The 14,252-nt window shown below is 41.2% G+C and overlaps 1 protein-coding gene across 1 annotated transcript in view; it reads right to left on the bottom strand.

The window, feature by feature from the left end:
* The window catches only part of LOC134225356 (sodium-dependent nutrient amino acid transporter 1-like), a 49,034-nt gene that overhangs the window by 3,369 nt on the left and 31,413 nt on the right, over positions 1-14,252 (bottom strand). The window contains exons 2-4 of the mRNA XM_062705353.1: positions 12,167-12,726; positions 11,723-12,097; positions 2,432-2,980 (exon numbers count right to left, since the gene is read on the bottom strand). Coding sequence (XP_062561337.1) covers positions 2,432-2,980; positions 11,723-12,097; positions 12,167-12,726 — 1,484 coding nt within the window. The remainder of the gene's footprint in view (positions 1-2,431; positions 2,981-11,722; positions 12,098-12,166; positions 12,727-14,252) is intronic.

The following is a 14,252-nucleotide window of genomic DNA, read 5'->3' as shown; positions in this document are numbered from 1 at the left end:
GGCTACCTGCATGCTCATCGATGCTGGTATGGAGAAGCGGTACTGGGGTGAGGCGGTACTCACAGCAACATATCTGCAGAACCGTTTACCGTCAAGGTCTATCCAGAAAACTCCCTATGAACTGTGGTGGAACGTAAACCGGATCTGGCACATCTCCGGGTGTTTGGCGCTGAGGCCTACGTGCATGTTCCGGATACGAAGCGCGTAGCAAGTTGGATAGCAAATCCGAAAACTGAGGTTTGTGGGGTATTCGAAGGAGCATAAAGCTTATCGATTCGTCGACTGTTAAACAGATTTGATAACAGTTAGTCGGGATGCGCGATTTCTCGAATTGGGACATGGGACGACTACCGTCGAGTTCCCAATGTCGACACCTGAGAAGCCGCTTGAAGAAAAACAGTCGACTCGCGACGAGGAGGAGATAAAACTGCTTCCGATCAAAGAGTACTGCAAGGAAGACAGCGCTGCTTCTGATGCGGAAGATTTTGAAGATGCCGAGGACGATATGCATACACGAGAGGAGACCATGCGCCGTTCACACGGGCAACCCGCGGTGTAACCGCGACATTTGGAGGAATATTTATTGGATTACGCGGCAGGTACCGCAGCGTGTGTACATGAAGAACCAGTGAACTACCGTGATGCAATGGAGAACGCCGACTGGAGAGCTGCTATGGAAGACGAGCTAGAATCGCATCGGCGGAACCATACCTGGGAGCTGGTACCTTTACCGAAGGGGAAGAAGTTAGTAGGATCCAAAGTGGGTCTTCGTTGAAACGCAACGAAGAAGGCAAGGTGGTAAAAGCATAAGGCCAGAGTTGTGGCGCAGGGGCTACACACAACGGTTTGGGTAGATTTTGAGGAGGTGTACGCTCCTGTAACACGACACGCGACCTTCCGGACGTTTCTAACAGTGGCGGCAAGCGAAAGATGACGGTGAAGCATCTGGACATAAAGACCGCTTATCTTTGGAGTTCTAGAAGAGGAAGTCTTCATGCGTCAGCCACCTGGCTGGGAAAAGAAAGGATGGAAGCTAGTTTGTCGATTGCAGAAAAGCATTTACGGACTGCGGCAGTCGGTACGTTGTTGGAACAAACGCCTCCATTGATGCGTTGTCCAAGCAGCTGAAACAGTCGAACGCCGATCCGTGTATGTACGTGAAGAAGAGAGGGAAAGTCAGTGTCTTCCTGCTGGTATACGTAGACGATATGCTCGTTGCGTCTACCGATGATGATGAATTGCAGAAGGTGATCCGGAGTCTCAGTGAAGAGTTCGAGTTGACCTGTTTGGGAGATGTCCGTCACTTTCTCGGTATGGAGGTTCATCGAGAAGAACAAGGTTACAAGATTCGTTTACAGAACTACATTGAAGAGCTACTGAATACCCATGGAATGCGTGATGCGAAGCCAGCAAAGTCTCCAATGGATCCGGGATACTTGAAGATCGAAGACAAAACCAAACCACTGGAGGATCCAGCGAAATTCAGAAGTGTTGTGGGAAGTTTGTTGTATTTATCTGTTGTGGCGAGACCGGATATAGCTAACAGTGCGGCCATTCTAGGCGAAAGTTCGCTGCTCCTACGGAATCCGATTGGACAGCCACAAAGCGAGTCCTGCGATATTTGCAGAAGACGAAGAGTTGCAGTCTGCGGTTGGGCTATGAATACGACGAACCACTGTCTGGATATTCTGACGCCGATTTGGGCCGCGATCTACAGAGCCGAAAGTCAACATCTGGATTTACGTTTATGTTCGGTGGAGCAACTATTTCGTGGGCCAGCCGTGGACAGTCCAGCGTAACGCTATCGTCCATGGAGGCCGAGTACGTGGCACTCAGTGAGGCTTGCCAAGAGGCCATCTGGCTACGGCAACTGCTCGCTGATCTCGAGGAAAACCAAACAGAACCAACGACGATCAAAGAGGACAACCAGGGGTGTCTCACCTTGTTCGGACCGAGAGATCTAGCCGCAGGTCCAAGCATATTGATACCGAGAGAAGTTTGTCCAGGAACTGTGTCAGAAGAGACAAATTGTGCTGGAATACTGTCCAACTGAATTAATGACCGCAGACATACTGACAAAACCATTGGGACCGATGAAGCACAGCCGCTTCTGTAGTCTACTAGGACTTGAATAAATCGAGTGCTGAGGCTACACATCGAGGAGGAGTGTGGAGAGCGATGTCAACCCTCCGCTACAATAATTCCGTGCACCCCAAGCTGTACGACATAAACGGCAACATTCGCCTACTAACGAACATCAGTTCGCGTCTATCATTCGCCAAGAGCAAGTGTTATTTCATTTAGTCCGTCATTAAAACTATTCTCTAAAGTTAATTCCGCGTGTTTATTAATTCCGCCGGTCTCATCCGAAATCGCCTTCGCTGTGTCCGCTGTGTCTGCTCTGCTACTTGGTCATCGCCATCAGGGAGTTACTACTCCCCAGCATATCCGCCAGAACAATCCTGTTTTGATGCCCAGCATGAATTCGATGTCCTTGCAAACTCGGTCAACTCCATAGATCCAGGCAAATGTCAACAGTTCGAAGACGGCCAGGGTAAGTGTGACGAATGTGGCTCCATAGTAATCCATAAGGTCCAAAATGTAGAGCCCACCTGGAGTCAGGTACACCAGTCCAATGCAAAATCCAACACTTGACACCACTAAAACCACCTTCCATCGCTTCCAATTGGGGTTCTGATCGTGAATGGCCGTGATGACGGACGTCACAATACCCAACAGTGTTCCGATTCCCAGCAGGAACAGCATAAAGAAGAACAACACCGAGAACAGCTGCGGAACGAAATCGAACTTGGCGATGGCATCCGGGTAGGTTTCGAACGTTAGTCCGGGACCGCTTTTGACCACCTTCTGGATGTCCTCCTGGTTGGTAACGTGCGCCAGATGACCGATGATGCCGAACACGATGCATCCGGCGATCATTGAGGTGAACGTGTCCAGCCAGGTGATGATTACGGCGTGTCTGGTACGGATGGGAGGAAAAAAATAAATTTGAATTGTAAACTTATTTTTTTTGGGTTGGATCATGTGATCACCAGTCACCAGTTCTATCGGAAAGATTGTGATGTATGGAATAGTTGTTCCTGATTTGTTTAGCAAACACTGCATTAGTTTGTGACTTTTAGAACATTATATTCACTGGCGGAGGTTAGTTGGGGCACGATGGGGCACGTGACCCACCAAATCGAATATTTTCCCTGAAATTTATTTATTGCATTGCATTGAAAAAAAAACTGATTTTCCTAGAATTTCAAAGAATTAATTCCAGAAAGGATTTTGGGATAAATCTTGGAATTTCTTTGAAAATTCTGATAAGTATTTCTCGCCTCACTTTTCAAAAGGACCTAAGTAACATTTTTTTCATGAATTAATTTGAATAGCGCAATCAATAGCTTTCATGATGTTCTGTTGATTGCGCTATTCAAATTAATTCATGAAAAAAATGTTACTTAGGTCCTTTTGAAAAGTTAAGCGAGATTTCTTCGAAAAATCTATTGAAAATTCCTTCGTAAATTCCTGTAAAATTCATTTGAAAATCCTTCAGAAATTCTTTCCAATCCAGGAACTCCCTTCAAGAACAATTTAGAAAAAATACGTCATCAACTGCTTTTGACATTCCTCCAGGGATTCCTTCGGAAAATCCTCCGAAAAGGCTGTTGTAAGTTCATCCTCGTGAACTTCTTCTTGCTTTTAGTAAAACCATACAAAATTCATTTTTAAATTGTTGCAGGAATTATTTCGGAAATTTTGTTGGAAGATTTTTTCCTGCAATTTATTGAAGAATGCAACTGAAAATCCTAACAGATTTTTTGGAAAAGGGTTTCTAACGGAAATGTCAATGGAATTCCCAGATTAAATTTCCGTCGGAACTCTTGAAGTAATATATGAATGATTCCTAAAAGATCGTCTGAATTAATCTCTGATTTTCAAAAGAATTCAATTTCTTTCTAGAGTTTCAGAAAAAAAATCTCAAGGACCTACTGGAAGAATTTGTTTGAGAAAATCCTGGAATAATTGCTGATAAAAATAATTTAAACAAATTGTTAAATTTCGGCAGGAATTTCCAAATTTCGAAAGAAAATCATAAAGGAAATCAAAAAAAAAGAACTCTTCTAGAAAATTTTTGGACAATTTCCAAATGTATTCTGAAAAGTATTTCGTTAGTAACTTAAAAGAATTTGCAAAGGAATTCTCGAAGGAATCGCTAGAAGCATTTCCGAAAGAAATTTTCAAAGAAATTTCTCAAGGCATTTCCAAAAGTAATTTCCCGAAGAAATTCCTAAAGGATTTTTTCTAAAACAAAGTTATTCCTAAAAGAATTTCCGTGAGAATTCCTGATAGAATTCCCGAAGTATTTTCCATGTATATCCGAAGAGTTTTCCAAAGGAATTCTTAAAGAAATTTTCAAATGAATTTAGAAATTTTCTCGGAGGTGAACTAGCCTTGGGCTAAAAACCTCTTTAATAAAGATTTTAATAATAATAATAATTTAGAAATTTTTGAAGGAAATTCTGAACAGCATTTCCAAATTAAATTCTATAGGAATTTCCTACTAAAATTTCTGCAAAAAATTCTTTGGATATTGGGATGAAAATCCTCCGAAAATTGCATCGGAGATAAATCCTCATAATATTCCTTCAAAACTTTAAAGAAGGCAGTCTTTTAAGAAGAATTTCAGTGCCTACAACACCTGCGAAAGTTGTTTTAGGATTACCTTTAAAAATTCCTTTAGGAAATTCTTCGGAATAAATTTTAAGAACTCTGTCAGTACTTTCTCAAGAAATCCCTTTGGAAACTCCAGGAAGGAATTCTTGAAATTCCTTCAAAATTTCACTCAGGAATTTCTTCAGAACTTCCTCCAGGATTAACTTCGAGAATTCTTTTACGTAATCCTTCGGATTTATTTAGCAATTCATACAGAAATTCCTTAAAGGGTGGTATGGGCTTCTAAAGTACTATACAAACAGATATGACAAGCAGTGGTCAAGGAATGATTCCGCTACTAAAATTCCTTGGACAGTACGAAGCTCATAAGGAAAACGAACACTTAGGCAATAGCAGGCGTTTTGCAGTATTGCTTTTTGCATTGAAACTTTTCGTTTCGTCACTGAAATCATTGACACTTGTCTTCAGCGACTGCTTCCGCGATAGAGCATTTACACATTGTATTCACTCATACAACTATATTACTGTCAAAATGTGCATTTGACAATAAAACTTTCAGCTAAAAGCTCTATTTTTTGACACCGGTGCACTCACACAACCAATCGACATCAGTTGTCAAAAAATCAGTAGTACCAACTTGACGACTATCTCCTTGTCGCCGAGTCGGGCGCTGAGTGCTCGGCGCGGAAACCCAAAGGTGGGAATAAAATTTTGGGGCTTATGCGCAATAAAGAAAACACAGAATAACGTCTTCTCTAGCGGGATCATCAGGTATCTGGCAACCCCAATCCTACCCACTACGTTTGACAATAGCCAACATCTTTGAGTTTCCCATTGTTCTATTGAAATTGGGTTTCCCACTGACAATTCTTTTTTTGTAAACAGGCCACTATTCCGAAGTGATTTTTTCCAAATAGACGTAATTATTTTTCATCATTTTTCAAGAACTTGTGCGAAAGTATGAATGCGAGGTGTATTTCAACAAGAATATTAATGTCTTTAATAAATTTTCATATTTTAATCGACACCAAGCGCTCTACTTTGCCAAAATATTATGATATTTAAAATATATTTTCAATGGCAGGTTTCAACGATTATGATTACGCCTTCGTATTAAATTAATCGATGATTTTGATGCTGGCATCAGAAACATGGCCGCTTCGCAGACCCCTGCACTGATGCATTATTCCAAAAGATATTTTAGTTACCAGATAAAGATTGTCGCTCCGGTTCCCTTTGTTCTGCTGTCCGAAACATGCGTGGAACCTAACTGTCAAATCGTATGTATTTTTCTTTCATTGACAGTTAGATCCCCTATCCTCGCCAGCAAAAGATGTTTCGGACAGCGACGACGGCGACAATCTTTATCTTGTAACTAAAATATCTTTTATTATTCCGCAAGTAAAATTGGCGTTTTTGAATGTTTTTTTTTTCCGCACGGCAGTTTCAAACTAGTTGATTATTTGTCCGGACAGTTCTACTTTGTTTCCAGTCGAATGGGTATTGCGTCAGTACTGACAACAAGACCCGCCTTTGCCTAATTCCAGGTTGGATTCCCAGATGCGATGCGATCTGAGTTTCTTTGTTTGCAGGAAGAATACGTCGGTTCCGAAAGATGACGCACTGGTTGGAAAATAGTCTACCACCGAATATTTTTAACACGCCGATGGCTACAAAGTAGTTAACAAGCAGGATAATGGGTTTGATACATTTTTTTAATAAAGCATTTTTCCAAGTTACATAAATATGTTCTAGCTTTATTGCAAATTGCTGGTCATTATGCTGAGTGACATTTCGAGAAACCCTTAAAAAATTTGCTCAAAAATTTCTCCAGGAATTCAGATTTGCTTAAAAAACAACTAGAGATTTTCCACAAAAAAATCCTTCTGGAATTCTTTGTGAAAGAGGTATTTTCCAGAGCGTTCATGCTAAGACACACAAGCGGGGATGTTAACGAGATAGCTAATCAGCACTAGCAACCCTATAACCAGAGACCGGCGGAGTGAAAAACTGTCGAAATGGCAACGTATGAAAAAGTATGAAATCGTGAAAATAATTCTGGCATGAGTTGAACTTTTTGCTGGCTTCTTATCGATGAAAAAAGTAAACAAGTCGAATTGGAACCGCTTTTTTCCCGAGGAAATGCTGGGGGAATATCTGGGGAATCGTCATAAGACTTCCCTGAGGAATTATCGTGAATTCTACCAGGAATTCATTCCGAAATTTTTCTTCCAATTCTTTCAATTGCTTCCGGTCTTGCTCCAGAAATTTCAACCAGAATTCTTTCAGGAGTTCCTTCGAAAGTTACGCCAGGAATTAATCCTGAAATTAAACCAGGAATACTTCCGGAAGTTCCTACAGAACGCCCTTTAAAATATCCTCCGGGAATTATTCCAAATTTTTTTCCAGGAATCCCTTCAGGAATTACACCGGGAAATCCTCTAGGAATCCTTCCTGGAATTCCTCCTGCAATTCCTTCGGGAATTCTTCTAAAAATACTTCCAGCAAACAAAAACTTACAGCAAAAACTCTTCCGAGTGTTCCGAGGATACCTGCGGGAATTCTTCCGGGGATTCCTCCGGGAATTCCTACAGAATTTCCTCATGAAATTCCGACCCGACTCATGAATTCCACCCAGATCCTGCGGGGAACGCATCCGGGAATATTTCTGCAGGAATTACTTCGCGAATCACTCCTGGGATTCCTTCAAAATTACCTCTATGAATTCCACAATTCCTCTGAAAATTCCTCCCAGATCCTCCGGGGAATGCCTCCAGGAGCACCTCCTTTAATTCTTCCAAGAATTTCTCCGGGAATTCCTCTTGAAATTCTTTCGGCAATTCTTCAAGAAATTCCTCCAGGAAATTATCCAGGAACACCTCTTGGGTTTCCTCTAAATTTTTTTTTGATAATTGCTCTAGGAATTCCTCCTGGAGTTTCTCCAGCAATTTCTCCTGAAATTCCTACGGAGTTCCTCTAGAACTATAGGATTTTCTTGCTGGAATTACTCGAACTACTCAAGAATCTCTTCAGAAATTCGTCCAGAAGTTCCTGCGGGAATTCCTATTAGATTTCCTCCAGGAATTCCTGCAACAATTCTTCCAGGGTTTCCTGCGGGAATTCTTTAGGGGATTCCTCCGGGAATTACTCCAGGAATTCCTTCTTTATTTCTTCTAGGAACTCTTTCGGGAATACCTCCAGAAATTCTTTCGGCAACTGTTTTAGGATTTCCTCCAGAAATTACTCCTGGAACTTCTCCGGGATTTTCTTCAGGAATTCCTCTGTGATTTCTTGCGGGAATTCCTACAGGAATTCTTCCAGAAATTCATCCACGACTTCCTCCGGGAGTTGCTCCACGTATTCCTCCAGGAATACCTTTGAGGTTTTCTCCAGGAACTTTTATAGGAGTTCGTCCGTGAATTCCTCCAGAAATTCCTCAGTGAATTCCTCCTGCAACAACTTCCTCCGGGAGTTGCTCCACGTATTCCTACAGGAATTCCTTCAGCGTTTTCTCCGGGAATTATTATAGGAGTTGATCCGGGAATTCTTTCAGTAATTTCTCTGGAAAATCCTTCACGAATTCCTCCAGGAATTTTTCTTGGAATTCCTCTGGAATTTCTCGGGGAACTCCTTTTTCCTTAAGGAATTCATTTAGAAATTCCTTCGGGCGTTTCTCTGGGTATTCCTCCGGGAATTCCTCTAGAAATTCCTCCGATATTTCTTTCAGGAATATACAAAAATTAATCCAGGAATTTCTCAAAGAATTCCTACGTAAGTTATTTTTTTAAAGAAATTCCTCCTGGAGTTTCTCCAGGGATTGCTTCGGGAGTTTCCACAGGAATTCCTTTGGAAATTTCTACAGGAATTCCTACGGAAATTTCTCCCGAAAATTCCTCCAGGAATTGCTACGGGAGTTCCTTCAGAAATTATTTCGGGAGTTTCTCCAGGAATTGCTCCGGAAATTTCTCCAGCAATTTTGTTTACCACAAAACTCTGTAATGTTTGAATGTACATGACATGCAATCAATAACCAAAAAACATACGAGCTCGGTGGTCTAGTGGCTACCGCTCTGCTTAGCAGGAGGTCGTACGCTTAAACCCCGGCTCCCACCTGCTGATTTAGATCTATCTGTGTTTCACGTTCTACCAAAACGATTCCTACTGTTATAACCTTCCACTCAATCCCAATCCCGTGGCACCTATGAGAGGTCGTAGAGTTCTCTGCATCTTTCTTAAGTAGGTGTCCAACAAACCATCCATCCCCTTCCTCAGCATTCGCGAGGACGTGGCCAGGACAGATCTCGACCATTGGAGACTTCCACCTAAGAGATAGTGATAAGTCCCTAATTAATATCTTTCGCCGAGATTTCAGCATTTTTTATTTCAGTTTCAGAAAAGATGGGCACCGCCGAATTTCAGCAAACATGATTTTTGCCGAGATCTCAGTCAAAGTGACGTTTCTATTGCTCAGATACAGTAAATATTTTGCTGAGAATCAGTAATACAGTCAAACCTCTATGATTCGATCTTGAAGGGACCATCTACTCGTGGAAATATCGAGTTGGGGAATAGAAAATCCATGAGAATCTGTTTCAAGGGACCATCACAGTAACCCAGAAAATAGTTTTTAATGTGGCATAATTTACTTCCATGAGTCGGAAAATCTTCAAGAGGAATTGTCGGAAGAATTCCTGGAGGTATTCGAAAAAGAATTCTTAGAGGTACTCGCGAAGGAAATCCTTTAAAAGAAATCCTGGAGGAATGTTCGGAGGAATTGGCGGAGGAGAGTTTCCGAAGGATTTTCTCCAGGAATTCCCTTATTAATTGCTCGAGGAATTCTTCGGCTAACTGCTCCTTGACTTCCTCCACTAATTGCTTAAGGACTTCCTCCAGGACCGCGTCCAGGAATTACTACAGGAGTGTGTCCAGGATTTGCTTCTGGTATCCCTCCCGTAATTCCCCTAGGAGTTCCTCCACTACTCCTAATTTTTGTATTGTATGGAGAGGAATTGGAAGTGATTCATGAACCATGCATCTTACGAGATGAAGAGTATAAGCTCGACATTCATTATCTGAGAAAAATCATTCTTCAAATTTAAAATAGCTAATGACAAACAATAGCAAATAGCTAACAACAAATTGGCATGAGAATAAGCCACAGCGAATATTGAGAACAGTCATCTTATTATTTTAACATATTCCATATGACATATTCCACATGACATAATATCTTTTTCGACTTTTTCTGGACAAATGGAATTTCTTCGACCTTTTTTTTAAAGAAATTTCTTCAGCAATTATTTGATGGTTTTCTTAAAAAAATTCTACAAATATTCCTGTTATTATTATTGGAGTTCTTAAAAAATTTCTTAGAAACTTTATCCAGGAAAACTTTCGATTTTTTTTAAAATTCCTTCGGGCGTTCCTCCGGAAATTTAATTAGAAATTCATTGAGACCTTCGGATATTCTTTTAATATTTTTTTCGGGTGTCACTTCTGAAATTACTTCAAGATCATTCAGAAATTACTTCAAGAGTTCTTTCGTGAATTTTATCTGGACATTCCTTTTAAATTTCCTTCAGAAACTCTTCCGAAAATTCCTTTAGTATTTCCTATTTCATAGTTTAATAAATTTTCGGAAAAATTCTTTCAACAAAATTTCCGGATTAGTTCCTGCAGGAATTTCGGAGCAAATTTCATGTGGTTTTACTAAAAGAAGGATTTCCTGGAGGAAGTTTTTAAGAAGAAGAAATTTTCAAAGGCTTTTAAAAGAAATTCTTGAAAAAAAAATTCCAAATAAATTTCTTAAAGAATCTCTGAAGAAATTTCTAAAAGAAAATGCCGTTAGGAGTTTCGTTGTGTTAGATTTGTAGAAAGGATTTTTGCTGGATAGCATAGCATAGCATAGCATATGTGATTGTACAAATCGTGGGTGGCTATACAATGCTCAATTCAAGCTCCATCCGGAATAAGGGCGAATGTCGCAAGAGAAGACTCTCCCCGTCGACCCCCCCCTCCCTTAAACAAAAGTGACAAGCAGCAGATCTCTCTATGGTTTATCACTTCAGAACGAAAGTAAACAATGCGAACTTGCATTCTGAGGTGATAAACTGCAAAGAAACTCCCTGCCTGTCACTTTCATTCAAATGAGGGGAAGTCGACGAAGAGAACCCTCTCCCGCGACACCCGCTCCCCACCAGACAGAGCTTGAATTGAGCAATCTACTGTATATTGTCGCAAATTGGTACTTGGGATTAGTACCTTTTCCTATACAGTAGCAGTTGTATACCTGGCCACGTCCTTACAATCACGGAAGGAAGGGAAGGAATGTTAGTTCAACATCTACTAGTGAAGATGCAGGGAACCCATACTACCTTCATAGATGTCTCGGGAAGGAAAATTTGTGTTAGTGGGAAAGGTGAATAATAGGGAGCTCTATTCGACAATATAGAGCGTTTGTCAATAACAGTATATGCTGTAAAAATAATAAAATATATTAATCAATTTACTTACGAACCGTCCTAAGGGAAAAACAAAACAAAACACAAAATTTCGGCAAATCGCGCGATCGTTCTGCCGTCCGAAACAAGAGCCAACACGCACTGAACTCTTGTAGAAAGGATTTTTGCTGGAAGTGCAGAAATTTCGGAGGGAATGTAATTTCCGATGGTATCCGAAGGAATAGCTGAAATAATTTTTGAATTGGATGTTTTTGGAAAAACATTCCAAAGAATTTCTAGATACCTTATCAATAAATCAGTCGATTGCATTGCATTTTATAGACGATAAAATGCAATAAAAATTTCGGCAGTGATTATATTGCCTAAAACGCCAGTAGTCGGTTCAGCTGGAACGTGAGTTCTGATAAAAACAAATCCGTTAAAATCCCAAATACTACAACGTAGCTTATGGACATATTCTTGAAGAACAACTCCACCAAATAAGTTCCGTACAAATATTATATTCAACTTCAATGATGCCTCATGAATTGATGACTTTTTAATTCCTCTTCTCGACATATGATGTCAAATACACTTACCTGTAAATGTTGTTATGGAAATTGTTGAACGATGAATACACAATCAGTCCTCCGAAGCAAATTGTTAGCGAGAAGAAGCACTGAGTCACCGCTTCGTACCACACTTCGATAGTCAGCAGCTTGTCCCATTGTGGTCGGAAAAAGTACAGAATCCCCGTCCATGCACCGGGCAGCGTCAGAGATCGTATCAGCAGGATGAAGATAATGACGTATGGGAAAATAGCCAGAAAGTAGGAGAACTTTCCAGAGCTTTTAATTCCACGAATGATAATGGCTACGATGCAAATCCATGAAACCGCCAGACACAAAACCAATTTCCAATCTGGCATTCCTATGCCATCGTCGAGGGAATCCGCTTTTTGAAGCACGGTTTTCCTGAAATAGATGAAAGCAGTCTTTTCACATTCTGTTGTCAACAGCAAAGACAATAATGTCGAGGCTTACTGAAAATATAACTCCGCCGACGATTGAATCTTCGTGCCATTGCCCATCGGAAACGTCCCAATGAAGCTCGAATTGACACAATCCGTCCACGAGGGATCACACGTGCTCCAAGGCAGTTCGGCGCTAAACGACACCAACAGATATCGGAAGGTGATGGCCAGCACGGCCGCATAGTAAGTGATGACGGTGAATATGGCCACCGTCTGACCCACCCCGATGCCTCGCATCAGTGGAGCCAGATCGAAAACTTTAACGCAGCCCCGGTTGGAGAACTGACCCAAAACCATCTCCAGGTAGTAGATCGGTCGACCGACGACGAACAGCACGATGAGATACGGGATGACGAAGGCGCCCCCGCCGTTGTTGAACGCCGTGTAGGGGAAGCGCCACACATTTCCGAAACCCACCGACAAGGCCACGCACGACAGCAGGAATTCTATATTTTTGCCCCATTTCTCTCGGACGGTGGGAGTCGGGTCATCAGGGGGGTTGTTGTTGTTGTCATTCGTTGCGGGGGTGTTGATGGCTACGTGATGTGATTGTCCATTAAAGGCACCATTCTGTGAACGATAATTTACATAGATAAGCAACGATTTCGATTAATACTTGGGGATTAGCTTTTGAACAAACAACCATTATCGGAATGCAATCAATAACGCTGGTTGTGCAGATGCTAGGTCATGGATAGCATATAGAACCAAACAGGGTCATCAAAGTCACGATCTCATTAGCATAGGTGTTCAAGTCACATCCCAGCATAATAACAACCCACTCATTAATAGTTTCAACGGCATGTAGTTGTTGTGATCGGTGCAAACATCATGAACAAATCAACGGCCATTAGCATTCTTCTGGAAGAGTATGGTTCAAAACGCATAAATGTTCCAATAACTAAAACGAATTGTGTATTCGACAGTAACTATTCATCTCCAGTATGCACCATCTCAATGAAGCTTTTAAACCCATTTGCCCCCTATTCAACTGTGCACGTGTACCGCAGCAGCATATCGTGTGAATTGCATAATGACTCAACTCTCAGCGCGCTTAGCTCTCATGCAGCTAGACAAAACGGCTCCAGCCAGACCAAACCCGTTCGAACCGATTCACCGAGTGAACGGACAAACGAAATCGAAAGCCATAAACCGAAAGGATAGACATTGGGGGGGTTGGCGCCAGGCCCAGAGCAATAAGTTTACTGCGATTAGGAAACCCCCGAACAAGTTACAAGCTGAGCCGCATCAAGCATAGGGAATAGACTGGCACATATTTATTTTGGACAAAAAGTTTTGAATGCAGGAAGAAATTTTTTGTTTTGCAAGCCTGCTTGCATGGGGCTGTAACGCTTACATTTGGTTTTAATTTCGTTCCCCCACCTGGAAAGAAGAGAACTAAACCCAGCAAAGCCATCTGTTAGTAGCTCTCAGCTGTTTTTTTGGTAATGAAATAAAAAGATGTTCATAAAGTACGACGCAGGAAATCATAAAATAAAAAAAAAAATCATGTCATTCTAATGGGGAAGTGCCCCTTCATTAACTCCCCCATGAATTGTAATGCTTCTTGGAAGCAACACCGATTTATGTTTATTCCACTGATTGTGACAGTAGAAGTGAATGAATTTGCAACAGTTAAGCATTTATGGGTCAACTGTTCTTTCTGAGTATGGATAAAGGTGACTTTAGAAGATTTGGTTTATTAGGTATTGGGATGTTTTTTTATGTGTGACCTTCTTTTACTTTTAGGGTTCTCTGCAATCTGATTTAGTCGACTCACAACACAGTGCAGTGTTCTAAAATGTCCATCCATAGTTATTAGGTAATATTGAGAGCATTCGATGCATGATTGTGTACATTTTTTTTCCAAACACAATAACACACGAGTAATAGGATGTGTTCTTAGTCTTAGCATAACTTCTTGGCCATCTAGGAAATTCCTTGAGTAAGACCTAAACAAATATGTATTGTAAAAAGTAGAAGGTTGTATCCGAGACACGACCGCCAATTGGACGTAGGATTACGTAAGTGTAGAAGATTTTATTTTGAAACTCTGAATATGTTTCTTGCTGCTGATTTTTGAAGATGGGGCTGTA

This window comes from Armigeres subalbatus, chromosome 3 (genome assembly GCF_024139115.2).
Source record: "Armigeres subalbatus isolate Guangzhou_Male chromosome 3, GZ_Asu_2, whole genome shotgun sequence".
Taxonomy (NCBI): domain Eukaryota; kingdom Metazoa; phylum Arthropoda; class Insecta; order Diptera; family Culicidae; genus Armigeres; species Armigeres subalbatus.
The sequence above is the reverse complement of the archived record's forward strand: the minus strand, read 5'-3'. Positions and strand labels throughout refer to the sequence as shown.